Source organism: Haemaphysalis longicornis, unplaced genomic scaffold (assembly GCF_048455015.1).
Source record: "Haemaphysalis longicornis isolate Haplotype H1 unplaced genomic scaffold, Haemaphysalis longicornis Haplotype H1 scaffold_12, whole genome shotgun sequence".
Lineage (NCBI taxonomy): Eukaryota > Metazoa > Arthropoda > Arachnida > Ixodida > Ixodidae > Haemaphysalis > Haemaphysalis longicornis.
The window spans coordinates 64,748,316-64,769,929 of NW_027526225.1; the positions used below are offsets into that span (position 1 = coordinate 64,748,316).

Here is a 21,614-nt window from a genome sequence, read left to right on the forward strand (position 1 = left end):
GGTGCCCGGAAGTGGACCCAGCCGACAGTGTGATATTTCGGTTGCGCGCGACCAGCAGCAACATAAGATTTCAATATTGGTTGGCGTACTTTTCCTCGACTTGTGACCACGAATAGGGCGTTGATAGTGCTGTGATTGACCTGGAGTGTAAATGTCCGCTGGCTGGGAATGAATACGCAGCTATGTTCGTAAAGAGAAAAAAAGAAAAAATTGGGCCCATCTCCCCGCGAGGGGGACTCGAGTAAATGCGTCGCATAGGGGGTGGGTGTATTGCGTTAACGTTTAGTGTTTGGGGAGTTGGTGGTAGTGAATGCGTTGTATCAGCAGCTTCTTGACGTAGTTTGAATGAGTCAAGGATATAAGGCGCGTTCGTAGCCTCCCATTCTGTGTCGGCTTTGTGGCGCAGTAGGTAGAGCACCATGTACCTCGCGTTCTGTCCACAGGTAGTGAATGCGTTGTATCAGCAGCTTCTTGACGTAGTTTGAATGAGTCAAGGATATAAGGCGCGTTCGTAGCCTTTCATTCTGTGTCGGCAGTAGTGTGGTGGGCACACATCAGACATGCGGATTTAGGGGCCGCTCCATTAACACCAATTTGCATCGCATGCGGACGGTCTGTGAGGTGGCAGAGTCAGGTACTTACCCCTTCTGTCCTACAACTCGACCTTAGAAAGGCCTTCGACCAGGTAGACCACACCTTTCTGTTTATGCTCCTTAGTCAATGTGGGATAGGAGATGCAATGGTAGATTGGATTAAGATCTGCTACACAGAAATGACTACCAGCATCATCATGAATGGGGAATTGGGGCCTCCAATCAACATCGGATGGTCGGTCAGGCAGGGCTGCCCCACACAAAGAACACAAATAAGCCGGAATGGGAGTAAATGGCTTGTGTCATAACTCAGTACCAATTCGGAGTTTTCAAAACTCCTTCCAATGGGAGTTTCGCATTACTCCCATTATTTCGGCAGTTTTTTCAGTAGCATATGGGAGTTTCATTTTACTGCCACTACAATGGGAGTTTCCAGGGGTACCATTGGGAGTGTATTGTTTCCTCCAACTGGGAGTTTTCAGGGGGCGCATTGGGAGCAGTGTTGACCTGCATTCGAGGTTTTTTTGTGCGCTTCATATATATGCGCTGCAGTGGAATTTATTACTGCATTTGGGAGTTCTTAATAAGGGCACAGGCCGCATTTTTATTTTTCGTTGGGGATCGCGTAATTTCTAGTCTTTTTCCGCTTCAAACGTTGAATGGCGAAACGTGAAAAGTTTGTTTTCTGCACAGTCAATTTATTGCATAAAAATTACATGAATACGATATACGTGCGAACACGTTAATAAGACAATAAAAACACAGAATCAACAAAACACCTACATCGAGAACACAAGGTATCTTGGAAAGAGCTTTATCTACTACAACACTCCTCAACGAAACAAATTTAAGCCATTTGCAAACAATGAGGTCAGCATGTCGTCGATGCGCTGTTTGCTTGCACCAGCCTCCCAAACGCTGACGTTGCCGCACCCCCTCGCGAATTCCCCTGGAAGCCACAGCAGCACATTCATTAGAGGGATAGCAAAACGCTTTAAATCTGCGGTAACAAATACAGAGGCATATTGGGCATCTGACCTGAAAAAAAAAAAAAAAAGAAACGGCACTGTAACGACGCTGCACTTGTCACTCTTGTGTCCAACTTTCCGAATGTCTGAATGTTTGTTTAAAGCTACGCAAAATTGCACTTCTGTCCGAGACACCTGCGCGCTCACTAGTTCGTCAAAACGAAGTGTTCTGCTGTTCAAAAAGGTGCGCGACCCTTGTGGCGACCAACTTCTCAAAATGCTTCCTTTCCCTCTTTTCCTTGCGTGTAGTGTTCTGGGAACGAGCTTCAGGTTTTACCCCCCGCACTGCCCCTCTCTCCCCTCACCGAAAGTTAAGGAAAAATTTCGGTCGGTGTGACACCTGCGCGTGCCCCCCTTCAGAAAAAAAAAATAATAAGCAGTCGTCTGTCGACTCTACAGAATGCTCCCTCGAATGGCGTTTGCTGGTTATAGTTACACGCGCCTAGCGTACGGAGAGCTCCCACGGGGCCCCGACCTTCTCCCTTTTCAGTGAATGCAATTAATCGCCGGCGGCACGCGGCAGTCACCCTCCTCGTAGCAGGCGCGGCTGGCACCACACCTACTTCTCAGGAAAAGCGGCCGCCCTGCGACGTTTGACCGGCCAACTTCACCCTCGCTTGCCAGTAAGCCACAGACACAGCCTAACAAAAACACCTAACAGCCGTCCAGAGTTCGGACAGTTTTCATTCTGCTTGCGAGTGTGAATGAGTGAGTGTTCTGCTCGAGACCCGCGCAAATACGCATTGCGTTCACACCGTACGGCCTCCCCAATGACGTTCCGGGCATGGTGCCGTCTTTCAAGCACAACGCTCACCTCGAGTGGCGGAGAATCGCCCGTGCAGTGGCGCGGGAAACACGTTGAGTTTATTTGACGCTAGAAGGGGCACAAGTCTCCCAAAATGTTGCGTACAATAAAAAACGTGAAAATCTTACCTTCAACCACCTCGCAGAGGCACAACCGCGTTGTTTTTAACGAGCCACTCTCAGCGATCACTGAATTTAGGCCTCGCGTCGGCTCGCTGGCGTATTCCGTCGGCTCGAAGGTCGGTGACTCGGAGGCGACGTTGCAGTCCGTCGCACGTCAGTCCAGGCTGGTTCCACAATGTTCGCAACGAGCTTCGGTTGTTGGGAAGCACTTCACATCCGTTCGTCCGGCCGCAAGTTCACACTGGCAATAAATGTTCGGGGACGCTGGAGCTCACACGACACACGACACCAACTGGCAGCCATTTTGTAAGGACGCGTAGAGGAGGAAGGGGTGAAGGAGGAGGAGAAGGAAATGGAGGTGGCGTCAGGGTGTCGAACCGGAACCGGAACCGAACCGAAACCGAACCGAAACCGGAGCCGAACCCGAATTTTTGCCTGGAACCGGAACTGAACCGGAACCGTATTTTTTCCGCCATTTTGGAACTGAACCCGAACCGGAACGAATCGAAGGAACCGTTCCGAACCGGTTCCGTGGCCTCAAAACGGCGATTTATAGTTTTCAATTTTGGTACCATACCTTGCGCCTGAGGATATTTTTACCATTCGCCAGACGGCACCACGAAATATTTTGCATAGTCTGCAGTTCCCAATGCCCGTAAGGTTCTCATCAACGATTATAGTAACGTTGGTTCTCATCTTATTATTACCGTGCATAATATAATGTAAATATAATGTAAAGTCCGTATACACTATTAGTTTGCTTTAGGAATTGCCCATCTCCTCCCATTATCTTTTTACATTTAAAATAACTTAAGTTAGAACGCATATTTCGTGGCAACATATCATGGTGTATTCTTTACGGTTTCTATCTGCAGTGTGTTTAAAATCATGTGAAGTTTTCATGTTAATTCAAATGCATCCGTGTCCGCTTGTGAAGGCCTTCAGGGACACCATCAACAATAAATACACATCTTCCACTTATGTTAGTTTGAGTGGGCACTTATATAAAAACAGCACTGAGACACAAACACTCACAGTTCTCTACGCCATAATCACTTTTTCTTGTACAGTGCCGTTGTGTCCTTTCGTTACTGCCCTAGGAGAACATGAGAATTGAAAAAAAATTTGGGGCCTTCTCATTTGCACTTTTAAAGTAGATGCGATAGCATTTTGATGCATGAATTTAAGTCGATTAACGCGTATTAGCGGGTAGACTGGGGTGGTTTAGTGAGATGAGTGAATGAACTAATGTGAATTAGTGTGACTGCGGTGTTGATTAATATTAATTAGAGGAATTAGCGGGTCAGTTAAGGCGGATTAGAGGGTCGGACCAAACATGATAGCGTTGGGGTCCTTGATATTTGTAAAGTTCGGAGCGTTCTCTTTCTCGACCAATCAGGAAATGTAGTTACGCACAAAATAGACGGAAAGTTATGTGTCGACCACCTGAATTCTATAAAAGGCCTTTTGTATGCAGGTATTACGCTCTTATGTTGTTTCTCGCGTACGATTTACATCTCGCACTGAAGTTAAAAACTAATTGTCTAATGAATGTCTTATATTCATCAAAAGGTTCTCGAAATGTGTATATCTATCAGGTAAGACTAGGAAGCAACTAAACAAAAAATGAGGAACGATCAACTGGTTTGATGCGAAAGACACCTGATAGCCAATACCTTTTCTTTCTTTGTGCTACCGTTCTGCAGCCTTCCACCGATGCAGTATCTCAACCCCCGAACACAGCCCCCCCCCTCCCCCCGAGGCTGAGGAAGCGGCGATCACGTGCGCTTAGCCAAAGCGGCGCCAAAAGTCTCATAACAGACTCTTATCAGGCGTGGCGCAACTTTGCCAACTGTCTATCGCATGTTACAACACTTCCACCAACGAGACCAGCCAGGATTGTATGGGCACCAGCTCATACTGCCATCGCCGGCAGACAACATCACCAACGTCGTGGCTCGACATTTGACCCGCTTAGCCAGCGCTGATAAAGCCGAGCCCGAGTGCATGCATCCTGTGTGCATACCAGGAAATTAATTAGCACTATAGGCTCTCCCGTTGAACGTATTCCTTCCCGCACAAATCGCTACCGAATAACAAGGAAAGATTATTCCGCGCCCTGCGGATTAACACCTTCCCACACATCACCTCTTTGACCGGACACAATTCTCTCCATTCCGTCGCTTCTGTGGAGAGCCTGGGAACCTCATACACACAGTAGGCGGCTGCGACAAGTCCACCCTAGATCCACCCAACCTACACGTTTCCATAGAGATTTGGGAGAGAGCCTTGGCCAGCTCCGGCCTGGAAGATCAGTTTCTCTTGATGGAAAGGACTGTCGACTCGACCCCTTGAATGAGGACGCCTCTCTGAAACTTTTCCTCGATTTATTTAAAGTTCATTTTCCCTCTCTCTATGAGGGATAATTACTGCTGCTTGTGAGTTCACTCAGCTATTATCTTTCCTAGAGCCCAACCGCTCTCAGCTGTCGCTGAAGTGCCATTTAGCAAGTTCCTATCTCCGGTGGTTCCGTATCCAATGCCGTCCGGTACACGACGTCCAATGAGTCATTAAAGCCGTTTTTTTCTTTCTAACTGGTAGGTTAGCATACGAAAGATGAGCAGAAGGAAATTGCTTTAAACGCCACCAGCCACGCTTGACAGTCGGAGGTTGACGCCGACGCCGGACTGTTTCGACTTCTAGCAGTGCTAATGATTTCGTGTTAAATCTAAAGCGCCCTTGAAACAAGGGGTGCATGAAAAGCGTAGCAGACCAACCAATTTATTTACAATGGAAAATCTTTTGCCTCATTGTGCGAAAACAGGGGTGCATGCGCGCGTGCGTGCGTAGACATTTAGCGGAACCAAAAAAGATGTTGGGCGCTCAGGCTCTCCTGCGCGCCAAAAAGACTGCCAGCTTGCCAGTAAACTACCTGCCTGCCTGGCTGCCTGCCAGGCAGACGATTCTTGCGAGGATGCGTGATTTGGGGACGAGGGGTGGCCCGCCACAAGACGCCCGGGCGGAGGGGGCGGAAACGCAAAATGCTGTACCATGGCGAGACTCCAGGGTACTAAAAAAATTCTGCAGAAATTCAAAGAATTATCGACTTATGCGTATCATTCCTATGCCGCTTGTCCTCAGTGTGAGTTTCTACTTGCCAATTTTTTGTTGTTTTTATAAATCCTGTCTGACCAATTATCTCAATTGACGCTGCTATAATTACAAATAGAATATTCGCGAAATCTTCATTATTGTGGAAATGCAGGCAGTTAAATTTGCTATTTTCCTTAATTGCCTAATATTTTTGTTATTTTATAGTTTTTCAAAATTTCATTCGACCAATTATTTCCATTTGCGCTATTTAACGATTACATTTGTAAGTCGCGAAATCTGCCTTATTGTGGAAATTCAGGGTGTTACACTGTTCGCCAGTTTCCGCAATTATTTTACATTTTTCTTATTTCTACATTTTAATTTTTGTTCGACTAAATATCTCCATTTGCACTATAATAACGATTACAGGTGGAAATTTCCCGAAATCCTCATTTTTGTGGAAATGCAGGGTGTCACATGGTTCACCAGTTGCGGTAATTACTGTTTTAGAGTTTCAGAAATTTCGTGCGACCAGTTATCTCCATTGACACTATTATACCGATTACAGGTGGAACTTCCGCTATACCTGCATTTTTGTAGAAATAAAGGGTGTTACACGGTCCTGGCTGTGGGCAAAGAATGCTACACCTTAAAACGATTGCGGACGGACGGGTCGTCTGCTTATAGTAGGGCGCGGCAATAGCCAGTCTGCAGGGAGGCTGCCCATTACCAGAAGATTCTGGCGAAGATGCACCGAGGGGGGGCGTCGGAGGCACCCGTGTGCTGCCCACTGGTCAGGAGGCTACGTGTTTGCCTTTCAGAAGACTGTGGCGAGAACGCATTATTTGGAGAGGATGTGCGGCCCATCACTTGTAGGCGAAGGGAGTGGATCACATGGCTGCACAGCGACTACGTAGAGCCATGCGTTAGAGCGCAGCCCTTATGCACCCGCTCCTGTGGTTTCGCGTAGTTCCTCAGCATCGGACTCGTTGTAACCGAGAGAACGAAGACACCACCGAAGATAGAGCTAGCAGGAAAGCGGAGGTTGAAAGTATGACGAAAGTGTAAGGGGGAGGGCGTAACTCCGTGACCACGCGAGACGTGCTTCACAGAGGCGACGCCTAACGAGATAACGACAGAGTATACCGCGTGTCGACGTGCATTAGCTGATGACGCGATCACTTCCTGAGACACAGCATCTATGCGCCGTCGCCGAGAAGACTACAGTTCGCGCTGCACTCAAATTTCGCATTAGTGAGCGTCGTAATCGTCCGCCATTTTCTTCTTCAAGAAAAGAACTGCGGGGTATAAATCTGCAGTGTTATGATCCAAAAATAAATTAAATTAAATTAGAAAATTGAAAGAAACTAAATCAATAAAATAAACTTGCGACCATAAAGAGCAGGGCTTTCAAATCCATACATATACGCAGTCTTATGTGTCCGAGCGAATTTTTCATTTCGCTTCAGTTTATGTTGTAATCGTGGACCTACTATAGAAAACATTTTGCAGTGCATTTTACAGTTAAAGGAACTCTTCGGCACTTTAGAATAACGCTTTCACTCTTATCTTCGCATCTGAAAGCACTGCGAAAGTTATAGCTATGGCCAGCACAGAGCAGCAGTGCGTGATTTGCTCGTCCCAGCACATACGCCTTCTGTTTCTGCTTCGCTTTCGTGGATTTCATTTTAATGTCGCAACTTAAAGAAAGCTGGAAAATAGCCGCTGCATCGCTGTAATGACGTCATTCCAGCGGTAGAAGAACGCCAAGACTGGGGAAAATAGAAAAATATTTAAAGCAAGTTTGTAAGTTATCTGATGGGGACAGAGCAGTACTTTTTGTCTGAGGGACTTTTTGACTCCCTGATCTAAGTACTGGATGTGTTAGTGGACTACTTTCTGCAAGCATTCAAAATTTCAAACAAAGTTGAACAAAGTGTTGCAGGGTTGCTTTGATTTGACCAAAACAAAACGTTTGCACAAAATAACATACATTATGGCTTCGTTTTTGACAAGGGAACCTGAGAAGGAAACGAAAACCGAACACAAAAAAATTAACAGAAAAAAACACGCCTGCTTTTTTTTCTCCGAACCCGTTCCAACCCGTTTGAACCGGTTCGCGAACCGGTTCGAACCGGAACGGAATGGTGCTCCGGAACTGAACCGGAACCGAACCCGAAAGGCTTGAACCCGAACCCGAACCGAACCCGAAAAAATTCCGGTTCGACACCCTGGGTGGCGTGGAAGTTTTTAATACTCCCATTAGGACAAACGCAGTAATCACAGCCAGATACAGCGTTTTGTGAAGAGGTACAACCGTGGTAAATGCGCTTATTTACGACGGCTTGTGGCCCCCGGTGTAAACTGGCAGTTTTTCCACCATCATACTACCACACGTGGGAGCAGGCCGCCTGTCGTGAGGAGTTTAAAAGACGTATCCCAGCCAAGAAACTCCCATTCAGGCTAACTTGTGTTTTGTGTGCATGTCCCCTATTCTATTCGCACTGTACATAGAACCTCTCTGCAGGATGGCAATAGCGTCCAAGTCGATCCGAGGTTTGGTTCTCGGAGACGAAGAACTAAAGGTCCTAGCCTATGCGGACGACGTCGCCTTTGTGTGCACATCGAGAGAGCAGGCGGGGGAGGTTGTTGCAGTCAGAGGGAGCATGGCTAGGCGAATGGCTCACCAAACCCCAACAGCTCTACGGAGTTCGATGGAGGGGGGCCATCACCCGCTACCTTGGGGTAAACCTAGATACCGGCGCAGCCATCGCCCCCGGTGGCAGACGAAACTGGCAGCTGCTGGAAGGAACTTGGAGCCCTGGAGAGCACGACATATTGCCCTCTTTTCTAGGGCACATGTTTGCAACGCCGTGGCATATCCGGCCATCTTGTACGCGGCCCGTGTCTCGACTATTGATGCAGGCTCAGTGGCCAAGCTACACCGGTTGTTTGCGGTTTTCGTCTGGAGATCCACGTATGAACCCATGCGCCGCACTAACATTTTTTGGAGTGCCGAAGCCGGGGGTCTTGGGCTCGTCAACATGGAACTTAAACTGATTGTACAGAGATTTGTGTACTTCCGAGATCGCAGTGATGGCTTTCTCCAGGCGGTTCTCCAAACTGTAGGCGCCCTACACTTGGCCCCTTGGCTCGTTACAACAGCAGAGCTCGCACATGGCGCCCGCGCAACAGGCTTTTACAGGGAAGTGGCGGGGGCACTTGCCCTCTTGCAGGAACTCTTCTCCTGGGAGTATTTGTGTGCAGTGAAGCCGAGGAAGCTCTACAGGGATTTGGTGGAACAGACCCTCCCACCCCCCTTGTACCGCTCCCCACCTTTAGGCCGCCTAAAAAGTGACGTCCTACGGCGTGTGCGGAAGCTCCCCGTCCCAACAAGTTCGAAAGATTTCTTCTTCCGTCTGCACGCAGGGATACTCACAACTAAGGCAAGGCAGGAAGAGCTGGGTTTCTTCCTCCCTGGAGGGGCCAACTATCCGCTGTGCGGAAGGCGGGAGACGGGCGAGCATGTATTCTTAGAGTGCAATACGGCATCGTATTTCTGGGACGAGCTGCAGTGATCCTTTGGCACACAATGTCAGCTCACCTGGACCAACTTAAGGTTCTTGGATGCAGACACGGAACTCCCACACCTCCGAGATTGCATCCACGTCATGGGACTCCACTCGCTTTGGAGGGCAAGGGTGGATGCTGTCGAATGCGCTGAACACCCTCGGCCGGCGTGGAGGCATTTTGTTCAGAAGGCGCAGTGGGCAGTGGCCGCCCTTGACGGGCCTGACTCAGACTCCGAGTTGCGTGATGCCCTGGCGCAGGGTTCGCGTGTCCTTTCAGAATTTAAGGTAAAGGAGCGGAGGAGATGGGACTCAATTTGATGGCTAGGACCGGGAAACACTCCTGCTCACCTCTTCTTGCCCAGAACCCCCTTCCCCTCCCTCCGCTGCCATCCCATTGCCTTCAAGCGGTGAACAAAAGGCACCGTCATCCATTCGACAACGTTCGTGCTGGTGTAATTACTGCCCTAACTATGCGGCTGTGCCAGCATTACGATGCCACTAGCTCACACTTGCCGGCAGAACATGCTTACGCCATGCTAGTGTAAAGGCCGTAAGCGCCTATTTTTCTGCATGCGTAAAGCTACTATTGTGCATGACGAATACCCTGCAATCATCTGATGTGATCCTGTATATATCTCTGTAAATAAAGTGTTTGTTATTAAAAAGAAAAATCGGCTTTGTGGCGCAGTGGGTAGAGCACCATGTACCTTGCGTTCCGCCCGCAGGGTCGTGGGATCGGAACCAGGCGCCGATAAGTATTATTTTTTTATATAGTGTAGGGGGAGGGGTGCGGACCTGATGTTGAGAGCGAGGAGGGTAGCGTGATGCGGGAGAGGAGGAGTGGGGGAGAGGGCGCGCCTGCGCGCTGAGCTGTTGCGGACGGACGGCGGACGCTACATGTGAGTTAAAGAAATGCTCTGCATTAAAAAAAAAAAGACACGGAACGGGCATTCCCAACGACGGATAGTTGAACTGTTTCGTCGTGAACCGGTAATCGTGATGTATTTTTGTTGTTGTTCAGCTCCGGTTCAGGTTCAGCGTGGTTCGGCTTGTTTCGGGTTCGGGTTCAGGTCCGGCCAAAATATTGGTTTGGTTCGGGTTCGGTTCAGCGCCATCGGTACAGCTTGCTGTAATAGGCATAGAGTTAATACTACCAGCTCCAACTAGTTGCCTGGACATGACACGATACGTGCACGCACGGCCGGGGGGTTTGGGGGTTCGAACCCCTCCCGAAATCTTTCCCAGGCAGCACGTAAACAAAACTTACTGTTGCTTTCAGCAAAACTACCCCCTTCCCAAAATTCATACCCCCCCCCCCCCCCCCGAAAAAAATTTCTGGGTACGGCCCTGCGTGCACGCATGGAGGAAGAAAAATCATGCCTGCACGAGACATTTGTAAAACGCGCCAATGGCTTCTGCTGGGGTAGCCAATCCGCCAGCTACACCACTAGCCAAGTCAAGGAATAAAAGAAGTCCAGACAAGTCGAAACAAGCACACGTCAAGTACGCGTCGTATTTGGTGGCGTCGTCAGCGTCGTTTGCGGTTCGCGGAGCCCGGCTTGCACGTCTTTCCTCTGTTTTCGAGTCACTTATTAAACTACTGGTGACGACGTAAGAGCCCTCAACTCTGAAATTTCGGCCGCACAGAAAAAAGTTGCAACGCAGAATGGCCTCAACTGTGCTTCTCCGCGCGCGAGAAAGTGAACGAGTGGCTCAAACCATAGTGAGAAACTCTATGGTTCGAACAGCGGTATCTGTCATTCGCTTCTTTCGTGTAGTTTCATGAGCGCACTTAAGCGATTGGTATTGGTAGCGAGCAAAGGCTCTGTGACCTGACAAGTACGCACAGCTTTAAGGCAGCGCACAGTTGTCGGAACTACAGTGAAATCAAGCCGCCATTCAAACTTTCCCGCTGAAAAGAAGTAAAGAACATTCGCACCACGATGCTGGACCACCGAGTCGAGTGCGGAATTGTGTCTCGATTGGCGTTTAAACTGTCGGAGAGGGAAAAACGCCTGCAGAGGATGCAGTTGAGCCGTCACCAAGACCTGGAACCAGTCCACGCTTCTGGAGTCAACTGTCTTTCGCTGGATCCCGTGGAAGGACGGTAGTAAGTTGGTTTTACTGCCTGCTTGAATGTTCTAATGAGCCAAACAAACCCCTTCACTTCCCACATGGGATTGAAATCATTGTTCATTTATTGGCCCTGGTTGTTTGGCATGCGCCTGTAGCGGCTATGCGGCAAATTTGATGGTAGTGTCATTATGAAGCCAGTTTGTCGTTTAGTTGGTTCCTGTAATGGAATTTGTCGCTTTGAAATAGAAAACCTGTGCAGTGTGCCAACATGCGAAAGACAATAGATACCTTAGCAACGTAGCTGACCTTAAAGCACCGCGCTACAGCAGTTTCATCTTTAGTCTGCATTAGTAATTGGCGACAAATACGTAAAGAAGTTCTTATTTGTGAGATATCTGCAAATGTGCTAATGTTGACTTCCAGAGGCCCAGCTGAGTGTAGGTTATGGCGTGTTAAATGCCTGATTTGTAGTCCCACAAACTGCGGGCTTGCATTCCTAGATAGGAAATGTCAATATCGACAATAGAAAATAGTTTTTTGATTGGACTGTTTGCTGTTGTGGTGCAACGATTCTTGCCAACAAATGCTTTATAGAAAATTTTAATTGTGAAATGTTGGTGTTGTCGGAATAAATGGCCTGTAAAGTGCTGATAGACAGAAGAGAGGATGCCGGAACGTCGCCCATTCATTATGCAAATATGTGCAGCCTCCTTTCGGGTGGTGCCGACGGTGGGATCGGCATCCATGACCTCTACACCGACATTGGCAAGGTCAAGCGCACGTGCAAGGCCATCTGCAAGCTCGCCAAGTGAGCAGCCTCATTCTCTTGCTCACAGTTTTGCTGACCAGTCTTTCTCTTTAACGAACAAAGTAGAAAACAAGCGATTTTTTCTTTCTTTTTCGGTGAATGCTGATTGCAGTCTGCTGGTTTGTATCATGCATCCTTCCTGGTGTTGAGAATGCAATCAATAACTTTTGCTGCGTGCGTAATTAAAAATTTTCACATTTGTGGAAATACCTTTGCATTCTTTAGGTACATTCATAGAAACATGATAGATAGCTGATTTACTTTACTGCACCTAATTACGTTGATAGATACATGAAGCCCTATCCTGTTGTCTAGTTTGCTCTTTACAGAGCACTGCTTGCTGAGAATCCTTTCAAGCCAAACAACTTGGAGGTTGCTGTTACATTGACACAGCAGTTACCTTCTGTTTTGTGGAATCCCACTGCATTCTATGTTCTACTACTTCATTTGTTCTGTTAGAGACTTTCCTGTTTGCTTTCAAAGTACGCATTCATTGGCGTTGAAGGTTGAACTTAGCAATCTTGGTAGGTCACTCTCTGCCTGTTGATCATATTACCGTTTGGGCTTCCTGGGATCTTTTTCGTTGGGAATGTTTTCAGTCTTTCTTATTGCATCAAGTCTTGAAGGAAATGACACTTCCCTAATGCCATGCATGCTAGCTGCATTTAAACCTGTTACATCGAGTAAAAATTCATTCGTCTACTCATAATTCGCATAGCGTACCACTTTGTATTGTAAACATAATGGCACCTGTTTGTTAGGTCCGTTCAGGGACCCATTGGGAGTTTAGCAGAAAACAAAGGGTGCAGTCAACTGGCAACGTGGTCTGTGGCATCTGTGCCAACTATAACTTTTTGTGTGTGTTTAGCGAAAAGGTCGGCGTTTCACTGGAAAGTTCATAACCCTGTTTGCTTTTGAATTACCCCCAGTATTTCTTCTGTCTTTGGTCATTTGTTCTTCCAATTTAACTGCGTTTTCAGGCACTCCTTAGGAGTGGAAGCATTGTCTGGTCTCCATCGCCAAGTTCTGTCGACGCTGGCACCTGCTTTAAAGAAGTACTGACACGAAACTTCAAAGCTGAGATAACTATGTAAAACGCTTCCTTTTTATCAGGAGATATCTCCCAGTTTCAACAGCAACCGTTCAACGAAACATATTTAAAATCCATTTTAATATTTGCCCGCATGAGAAAGGCCAGAGCGGACCAACATGACATCATCTGCTACTTGCCCCAAACTGCCGACGTCAGGGCTCCTGTGACGAAGCCGATGCGCTGGCTGTGGTTGGCGCGTGCTGCTCGGGCATGTGTACACGTCGTGGTTTTGGGACTGACGTCATGCTGCCCAGGCCTGTGGGGACGGCGAAAACCTCGGCTGGTCTGGGCACACGCGTGTGCTCGCTCGTGTGCGCTTCCAGAGCGGCAGCGATACGGGAAGATTGGTGACGTCACGTTATAACTCCTGTCATGGCGGCCACTCGGCGTTCGTTTCATCGAAACCGAAACTGACACGAATAAACGATGCCATAAATGAACGTTTACGCTGTGCTCGACCGTCTATTCTATCATTCTGATTAGTTGGCTGGTAGGCACGCATAGCAGTGAAAAAAAGTAACACCAAAATTTCGTGTCAGTACTCCTTTAAAGTAGCGTTGCTTGTGACACACTTAAATGCTGTTGTATTTGAAGGTTTATCGAAAAATATAGTTGGTGCATTGAAATGCAATAACTGCAATAAAAACGGTAGTCTTTCTTGGGATACTTAAACGCAAAAATTTTCGTCTGTCTGTATGTCTGTCTGTAACTTGATTCAGCCACGCAGCCAAAGTTAACCAGAAGCTGCGTGATAGTCTTATATACTCCCTGCCAGATCTACACATCCGCTGTTAATGTTATACTTGTCAACATTGTCGAATAAGAACGAAGCATCACGCAAATGTGAAGCAGAAAATCAATGCGTAAGTGATATTTGCAGTATTTCTTGAAAAAAATTAATGGATGCCTGATTTTTGCGATAGCAAATGAAATCCACTGCAGAAAAAAAAAAATTCACTCCGTCGGCTGCTGTCGCCCGCGCCACTATAGCTTCTGGCGGAATTTTAAGAAATCAAACGGCGACAGTAACGAAATGTTCCACTGGGTAGGTTCCGCTTTCCATTTGAAACGCTTGTTGAGGAGGGCAATGTGGTTCTATAACATTTAAGTAGGGCGCCTCAATTCATGTGCGTCTCCGCCGTACCTCAGCGCTGGCATCGAGGCACTTGGTCTCGAGCAGTGAAACGCGGTAAATTTAAATTGACTTGAGCAAACCTTTAGCGTGTTTACCTTGGGAGGAGCGGGACGGGAGAGGAACAGCATGAGGGGGGAGCGGGAAAGAGGAGGTAGGCTTTAACTTGGGAGGGGCTCCAGACAACTATTGTCTTTCGTCGACATTTGCGATGAAAGGAGCAGATATGCGGCTATTTTTGCTTACGGTTTCATCACACTCCTGAGTCTTGAAACATGGGTGCAACTTCTCAAACTGTGTGGACATTCTGCTTGAGCCCTCCACGAGCCAATGGGGGTTTCGCAATGATGCTGAGGGGAGAGCCTGAACATCTTACTGAACAGGATGAACCAATATGTTTCATCATCCTGAATCATTTACTGCTTTTCAACTGTTGCATTAAATGTGTACGCAAGCGGTGGCTCAGTGGCTAAGGCGTTGCGCTGCTGAGCACGAGGACACGGGTCCGATTCCCGACCGCGGCGGCCGCTTTTCTGATGGAGGAGAAAAGCGAAAACGTTCGTGTGTACGAGATTTCGGCGCACGTTAAAGATCCCCAGGTGGTCAAAATTAATCCGGAGCCCTCCACTACGGCGCGCCTCGTTGCCTGCGTTGCGTCGGCGCATTAAACCCTGCAATCAAACAAATGTGCACACAAAAATGTTGCTGTAAATTTAAGAAATTGACCACATCTTTCCGCGGGGGGAAACCATGGGGGGATGCGACGCATCTGGGCGGTGCTTGTTACGGTTGCGCCGACCATCGCGGTAGCAGACCTGTTAGTCTCCATTCAAATCATCGGTGGTCATCGGATGTCATCGGAGCGGCGGCGGTGGAGCAACTGAGCGGAGTGACGCAGTTATCGCGTTTATATGTACCGCCCGTTAACGGTGAGGGGAATGAGAGAGAGTAGCGCATGCGCATGTGTTAACCAAGCGCTAACGCGCGCTGACGCACAGCTGGCATGGTGAGGGGAGCGAGCGCTAACGCAAGATGGCGCTGCGGTGAGAGCGGCGTTCCCGCGCAGCTGGCGTGGCGAGGAGAATGGGGGAGAGGCGTGCGGACTACGGATGGATGGAGGGACAAGGCGAGTCAAAGAGATGCGTCGCATCTAAAATCAGAAGCATCGCATTATGGAAGATGAATATCTTTGATAAAATTCAACGTTCCAAAGGCCACACTGAGGAAAAAAAGAACTATTGTTCAGCTTTTGTTAATGTCAATTTCTTTTTGTATTCTATTGGAATTCCAATTAACACGCTTTTACCGGTCCTGAATACTGCTGCAGACCCTGCATTGGGGTTGCTTTATGTTTTGTTTTTACCACCCGGCCGCGGCGGTCTGTTATATGCGTGCCAAGTGAAGCACGTGTTCCATTGATTATTTTGTATGCCGCACTTGTTATCTCTTTTGACGGGGAGAGTGTTTCGAACTAACGACACCAGCCTAGAATAATCTTCTTTGATCTACAGTGTTCTCGATGTAATTGGACGTTTCGTGAAACAACCGCGCCGAAAGATAAATGCCCGCAGATCAGACGCCACGGCATTCGATTTGCCGACACCCGCATGCGCACGTCACTTTGTTGACTGCTGTTTCGTCTCCTGTGTATTCGTTGAGTTGTTAGGAGAGCACAAGTTCGCTCCAATAAACTTGTTTACCTTCAAATCGACTGCGTCGTCTTTGGCTTTGTGACGATATATGGTGTTTCGTAATTTCTCCAGTCTCATTATTGACTCTTTTGTGGGAGCCCGGAGGCAAGTTCGAGGAATGTTTCGTAACTTATTCCCCTTTGCTACGAGACACTACCCGCACATCCGCTAGTGCATGCACTACCTGGCGCACCTTATGCTGTTCTTGGTGCTTTCCTCGTGTTTGCGTATTGCTTAGTCCGACACGATCGCTCTTCCTGCACACGCAGGGTTGAGGCTCACCATTTCTCGGTGTCGACGGTGCACTGGTACCCCTGCGACACCGGGGTGTTCACGTCGGCCGGCCTGGACAGCTACCTTCGGATCTGGGACGCCAATGCGATGCGGCAGGCCGAAACTGTGTTCCTCAAGGACCCCGTCTACTGCCACCACGTGGAAGCGGCGCAGCCCACCCTGCTGGCTGGTACATTTGCTGTCTTGTCTCTCCTTTTTCAAGCGAAAGCCTTAGGGGGGCCATGCAGGCAAGACACAAGTTTATTTAATTTGAAATATCTCATGTTTTATATTGCCCCCAGTGCTTGTCTGGAAGCAAACGATACTTTATTCACTGTGAAGTTAATCAATTTAAAGGGGCCCTGAAAGGCATTTTGAGAACACTAAATGAACTAGCGCAACCGTTAGATTGGGTCGTCAACGTCCTCTGTGCCAAGTATTACTCTTTTACGCGCAGCGGAAAGCTCACACTTTTGTTGCAAAGTTTGTCGCTTTTTTCTCACCCTTTCCTTCGTGTTTTTGGACGCCGCCATCTTCACATGTCTACATCATCGATTCCCAGATGTTCGTCATGAGCTAGACATCCTGCTATTGGGCGGCTTTTTCACGCACTTCCGGCAAAGAGATGAGTCGTCTGCTAATCTTCGGCTCGCCGGCTGATCTGCCAGCGGAGTGCCGGAGTGATTGGGCATTTTACGACAAACGAAACAAGTGTAAAACAAACGCTTAACCGTTTGTATTGAATGCAACACGGCCATAACACGACATGGATATTGTCTTACCTGAGTACGTTCCATAAAGAAAGCGTTCAAGCCCCGTGGCACTTCTTTCACGCAATCGCAGAGAACGCCCTGAGCCGAATGCCCGGGTTTGACGCATACATTTTATTCAACTTCAAAACAATCCAGAGATGCGTTTCTAACGAACACAACGTCACAACATGCGTTGAAAGTCCGAACCACGATTGACAGAGGATGGGTTGCCTCCTGCCCGTCGTAAATTCGGTACTCACCTCGCGCGCGGTTTGCGGGGACGAACAGCAAGTCACTTAACTCTGGCGCACAAGCCGATGGCTTTTAGCCACGCACACTGCACATACCCCATGCGAGGTTGAGTCGTACGTCGCTCGAGAAAGATTATCCAGACCATGGGAAGAACTATCCACCCGCAGAAGCACAACGTCGCATTTCATCGCGAAACAAAGGCGTCCACAACACACAGGAGGCGATGCACACACACACACACAGCTTCGGTCGCTGCATTGGCTTAGCTGCAAGCTTCGTTCGGACAGTCAGCGATGCTACGACGATACAGAGATGCGTGAGGACGACGTGCTAACCACTTCACGCATTTAAAAATACAGGGGCAAAGAACTTGGTTCATCGGAAGCAAAAAATCTTTCCTCCATTATAGTGCCTGAAATATACTGGCTAGTGTGCCGAGGGCGGGCTCCAGGCGGGCGCCAGGAGTGATGTACGCGGCCGGCTGCCACTTGGGGCGCTGCCATGCGGGAGTATGCACGTTCGTCCGGCCCGAGCAGATCGCGCGGTTACCTCCGAGCTGCGTAGCAGACGGCAGCGGCCGAACTCTCCATTCCTGCTTGCGACGAAAGCGAGCGAAAGCCACGGGAATTCTGTCACGCGACGAAAATTTGTCCTGACCATTCGACAAAAACGATCGTCGCGCGACAAAGCGACGGAATTTCTGTCGCTTTCGCTCGCTTTCGTCACAAGTGCGAACGGGCCTTTATGCGCAATCTCCGTCCCACATAAAATAAGCTCTTGCTTGTTGCCTGAGCATACGGTTGATATCTGACTGCGTTAAACTGTGCTTGCCAGTGTATTTAAACGATGTCACTAGGTTTGAAACGTACGCGCTCGGCGTGCAGCTTTGTAAACGCAAGCGACCTCGCATACGCACGCCGTTTTGCTGCTAATAAAGTTTTGGTACAGCGTTTGTGGCCTTTGCATACGCTAAACGCTAAATTTTTACGCTATGTAAACACCGCGAGGGGAGTTTTAGTAGAGCGTCTCATCAGTTTTGCGTAGCGACACACTAATGTATACGGCGCCATCTGTCAAATGTTTTCCGAAATGTCTTGCCGGCTGATCTGCTAGTGGAGTGCTGGAGTGCTTGGACATTTCACGACTATCCAAACAAGTGCAAACAAACGCTTTCCCGTCACTGTTGAATGCAACACATGGGTGCAGCTTGTCAGAACGCGGGTTCTCGCTGATCGAGTGCGGCGTTGGTTTGCTCTGCGCCTTCCCGTTCATTGCCGCTGATAAAGCGATCCGATCCGGCGCGTTTTGTGCACGGGTTCTGTGTCGGTTTAAAATGTCTTTTTTCACATGCCGCCGGTAGTAGGAATTACAGCCGCCGCAAAATAAGGCCCGGCACCAGCGGGGCCACATCTGAGACCGCGCTTTTTGGATAAACAGAGCGCGGTGCACCAAAGGGAACGAGCGCACGATTCTCCCCGCGCGGCTGCGAGTCCGCCGCCGATACCAACTGCAGCTACGTACACCGCGAAAGGGCAAGGCCAGGCCGCACACATGCGTCCAGGTCTTTCGTTCGCTTTTCCAGCCGTTAGAGGAGTGTCCATGGTGTCAACAAAGATGAAAAAGCCGAAAGAGCTGGCCCGTAGCAGACGGCAGTCTGTGGGAGCGCAATAGCGGAAGTACGTCACCGCTGAGGAGCGGAGCATCATGGGAGGGGAGGCCAACAGCGAAGAAACGGTTGAAAGGAGGAGGAAATACGGCGCGACGATAATGCGCGGTTTTTGATTTACGATTTCTCAGCTAATACTCATCGCTTTAACAAAATTCTTGCAGGAGGAGATTGCTAATACATTGCTTTTTTTGGTTACGTGTACATTCATGCATCGGCGGAAGGCATTTCAGGACCCCTTTAAGTTAAAATTTTGACTCTCCCACCAAATCGTGTGTTTTAACAACGTCTGCAATGACATCGTTAGACGGCTTATGATGTCAAGCTAAACTTGGTGTAAAGCAGAGACTTGTTTACCGTTAGTCACCCGAGATGGCATCACTATACCTGCCTTTGCTTTGTTTTTCACCGTACGGTATTTACTCACATAATGATCGCACTCGCGTAATGATCGCACCCCTGAACTTTGTCATTGAAGTTCCATTTTTTTTATTTTCCGCGCAGTGAACACATCCTGAACTAGCCGCTGCAATATGTCGTACGTGTGCCAAGTCTAGCTGATGATGGTCGTGCGTACCTCTGTTTCCTTCCCTTTGAAAGAGGACATGGCTAGGTTATTGTGGCAGACTTGCTGATGTTAGTGATATGGGCAAGCATGCGTTCAATATTGATGGAGAAGAAACTATCACTACCGTATTTACTCGCATAATCCCCGCACTTTTTTTTTCGGAAAAGTCAATGAGAAGTTAGGGGTGCGAGAATTATGCGGGGGAAAAAAAAATCCGGTGCACAGTGTTGCCAATTTGTTTTCTGCCAATCCCGCTAAATGTAGCGGTCATTTTTTGTATATGTAAGCTCAGTGTTGCCAACAGCAGCTATTTCTTTTTATCTTATCGTAAACTGTCTCCTGTTGATCAGCGATCATGAAATTGCCGCCAGGCACGCCGAAGTGCCTGCCTGCGGCGCGGTTGCTGTGTTCGATCGCATACTCTATCGCTTTCAATTAGAAAGCGGCAGTGTAGCTGGCATTCTTCCCCATGGCGAAACGGCACCAAGCACAAAACAAACAGATCGGCACCAAGCATAAAACAAAGCGATCAAAAAGTTCTCATAATGGCAGCGAGCTATCTACCACTGACGCGAGTGACTCACTGACTGCTGCTGCTCAACGACGGGACCACGACGGCGACACGACGACATGACAGCGGGCTGCGCGAACGCCGTCTAGTTGCGCGCACGCGAAACCGGCTCAAGGACAGTGTGAGTAGCGTGTTAGGGCGCCTGTTAGGGAGTAGCATGCAGGTTGTTAGGGCGCCTGGATGGCCTTGAATACACAGCTCTCTCCGCCGAACGGAGAGGCGACGGGGGAGCGCGCGTGTTGGAGAGCACATGCACCATGCGGGTTTCGCGAGCAGGCAACTTTCGCTGCTGCAAAGTTGGGGGTGCGAGGATTATGCGAGGAACCAAAAAATCCAAGTTTTGCTGGCTCACATTAGGGGTGCGAGGATTACGCGAGTGCGAGGATTACGCGAGTAAATACGGTAAATGCACATAATGGACTCGCAAGACAGAAAAAAACACGCTCAGGTTGCTGCGTTGGCACCCATGTCTGTTTTGAATGTCACGCACTGTGATTGTGGCAGCCACTCAATGGTTGAACTGCAGCAAATTCGTTCAGGCGCATTCTGCATTCATGAAAACACTGCATTTTGCCTCACTTTGCAAAGCAGCTGGCAGTGGTGTGCGAAGTTTTTATTACGTTTTTATTTATTATTTTTATTATGTTCAGATGACCCATCGTAAAAATTTTAACCCACAGCTTACTCGCGTTTTCTGCACTCAAAAATGTTTCGCGAAAAATTTACCCCGCGTAATGAACGCACCCCTAAATTCGCATCAACGCTTTTGAAAAAAAAAAAAAGCGCAATCATTACGTGAGTAGAGAGAGAGAGATGAAACGTTTATTATTAGGAAAAAAGGAGGTGGTGCGATTGTCTTAGGGGTGGTGCCCTCCTTCCACGGCCCCAGACTCTTCTGCTCCTCTCCGGGCTCGAAGAGTTAGGTCCTTCTGAATCCCGAAGTTGGAGCTGGCCAGAGCTGCCTCCCATAGCGCGACCGTATTTGTGGGGTTGTTTCCTGAAGGCCAGATGATAGGGCAGGCCCATGTTGCTTGAAATAAGTTGGAAGGGTTTCCGCATTTATTGCATGCGTCTGTGTGTGTTTGAGGGAACATTTTGGATAGCCGGGATTTGTTAGGATAAGTGTTCGTCTGGATTTGCCTCAGCGTTTGAGCTTCTGCGCCAGAGAGGTTCTTGTCCGGGTTGGGGAAAAGGGCTCGTTCGCCTCTTTGGACACTGAGGCGTTCACCAAAGCCACTTGGGAGGGGCTGCAGAAGGCTAGGACTGTTAGCCGCGCGGTTTGTAAGATCGCGCGCAGCCTGGTCGGCCCTCTCGTTTCCCTCCAGCTCCTCGTGTCCTGGAGTCCAGACAATGCGGTGGAATTGATTCGACATTTTCGGCTCTAATTTTTTAAGTCGCTTGTGAATTCTTCCATTCATAAGGTTTTGCGTAGCCTTTTTGGAATCTGCCACTATTTGGAGGCTTTGGTTCTTATGCTGCACATACCTTATTGCCAGGAGGAGAGCACCAGTTTTGGCTT

The 21,614-nt window shown here is 48.6% G+C and overlaps 1 protein-coding gene across 2 annotated transcripts in view; it reads left to right on the forward strand.

Annotated features, from left to right (window-relative positions):
• Positions 1–10,726: 10,726 nt before the first annotated feature.
• LOC144162775 (DNA excision repair protein ERCC-8-like) overlaps positions 10,727–21,614 on the forward strand; it is a 32,618-nt gene continuing 21,730 nt past the window's right edge. For both annotated transcript variants that reach the window (XR_013320763.1, XM_077693430.1), the window contains exons 1-3: positions 10,727–11,323; positions 11,996–12,097; positions 16,283–16,476. Coding sequence is in view for 1 of the 2 variants with exons in the window: in XM_077693430.1 (XP_077549556.1) it covers positions 11,157–11,323; positions 11,996–12,097; positions 16,283–16,476 (463 nt within the window). In the remaining variant the exon portion in view is untranslated. The remainder of the gene's footprint in view (positions 11,324–11,995; positions 12,098–16,282; positions 16,477–21,614) is intronic.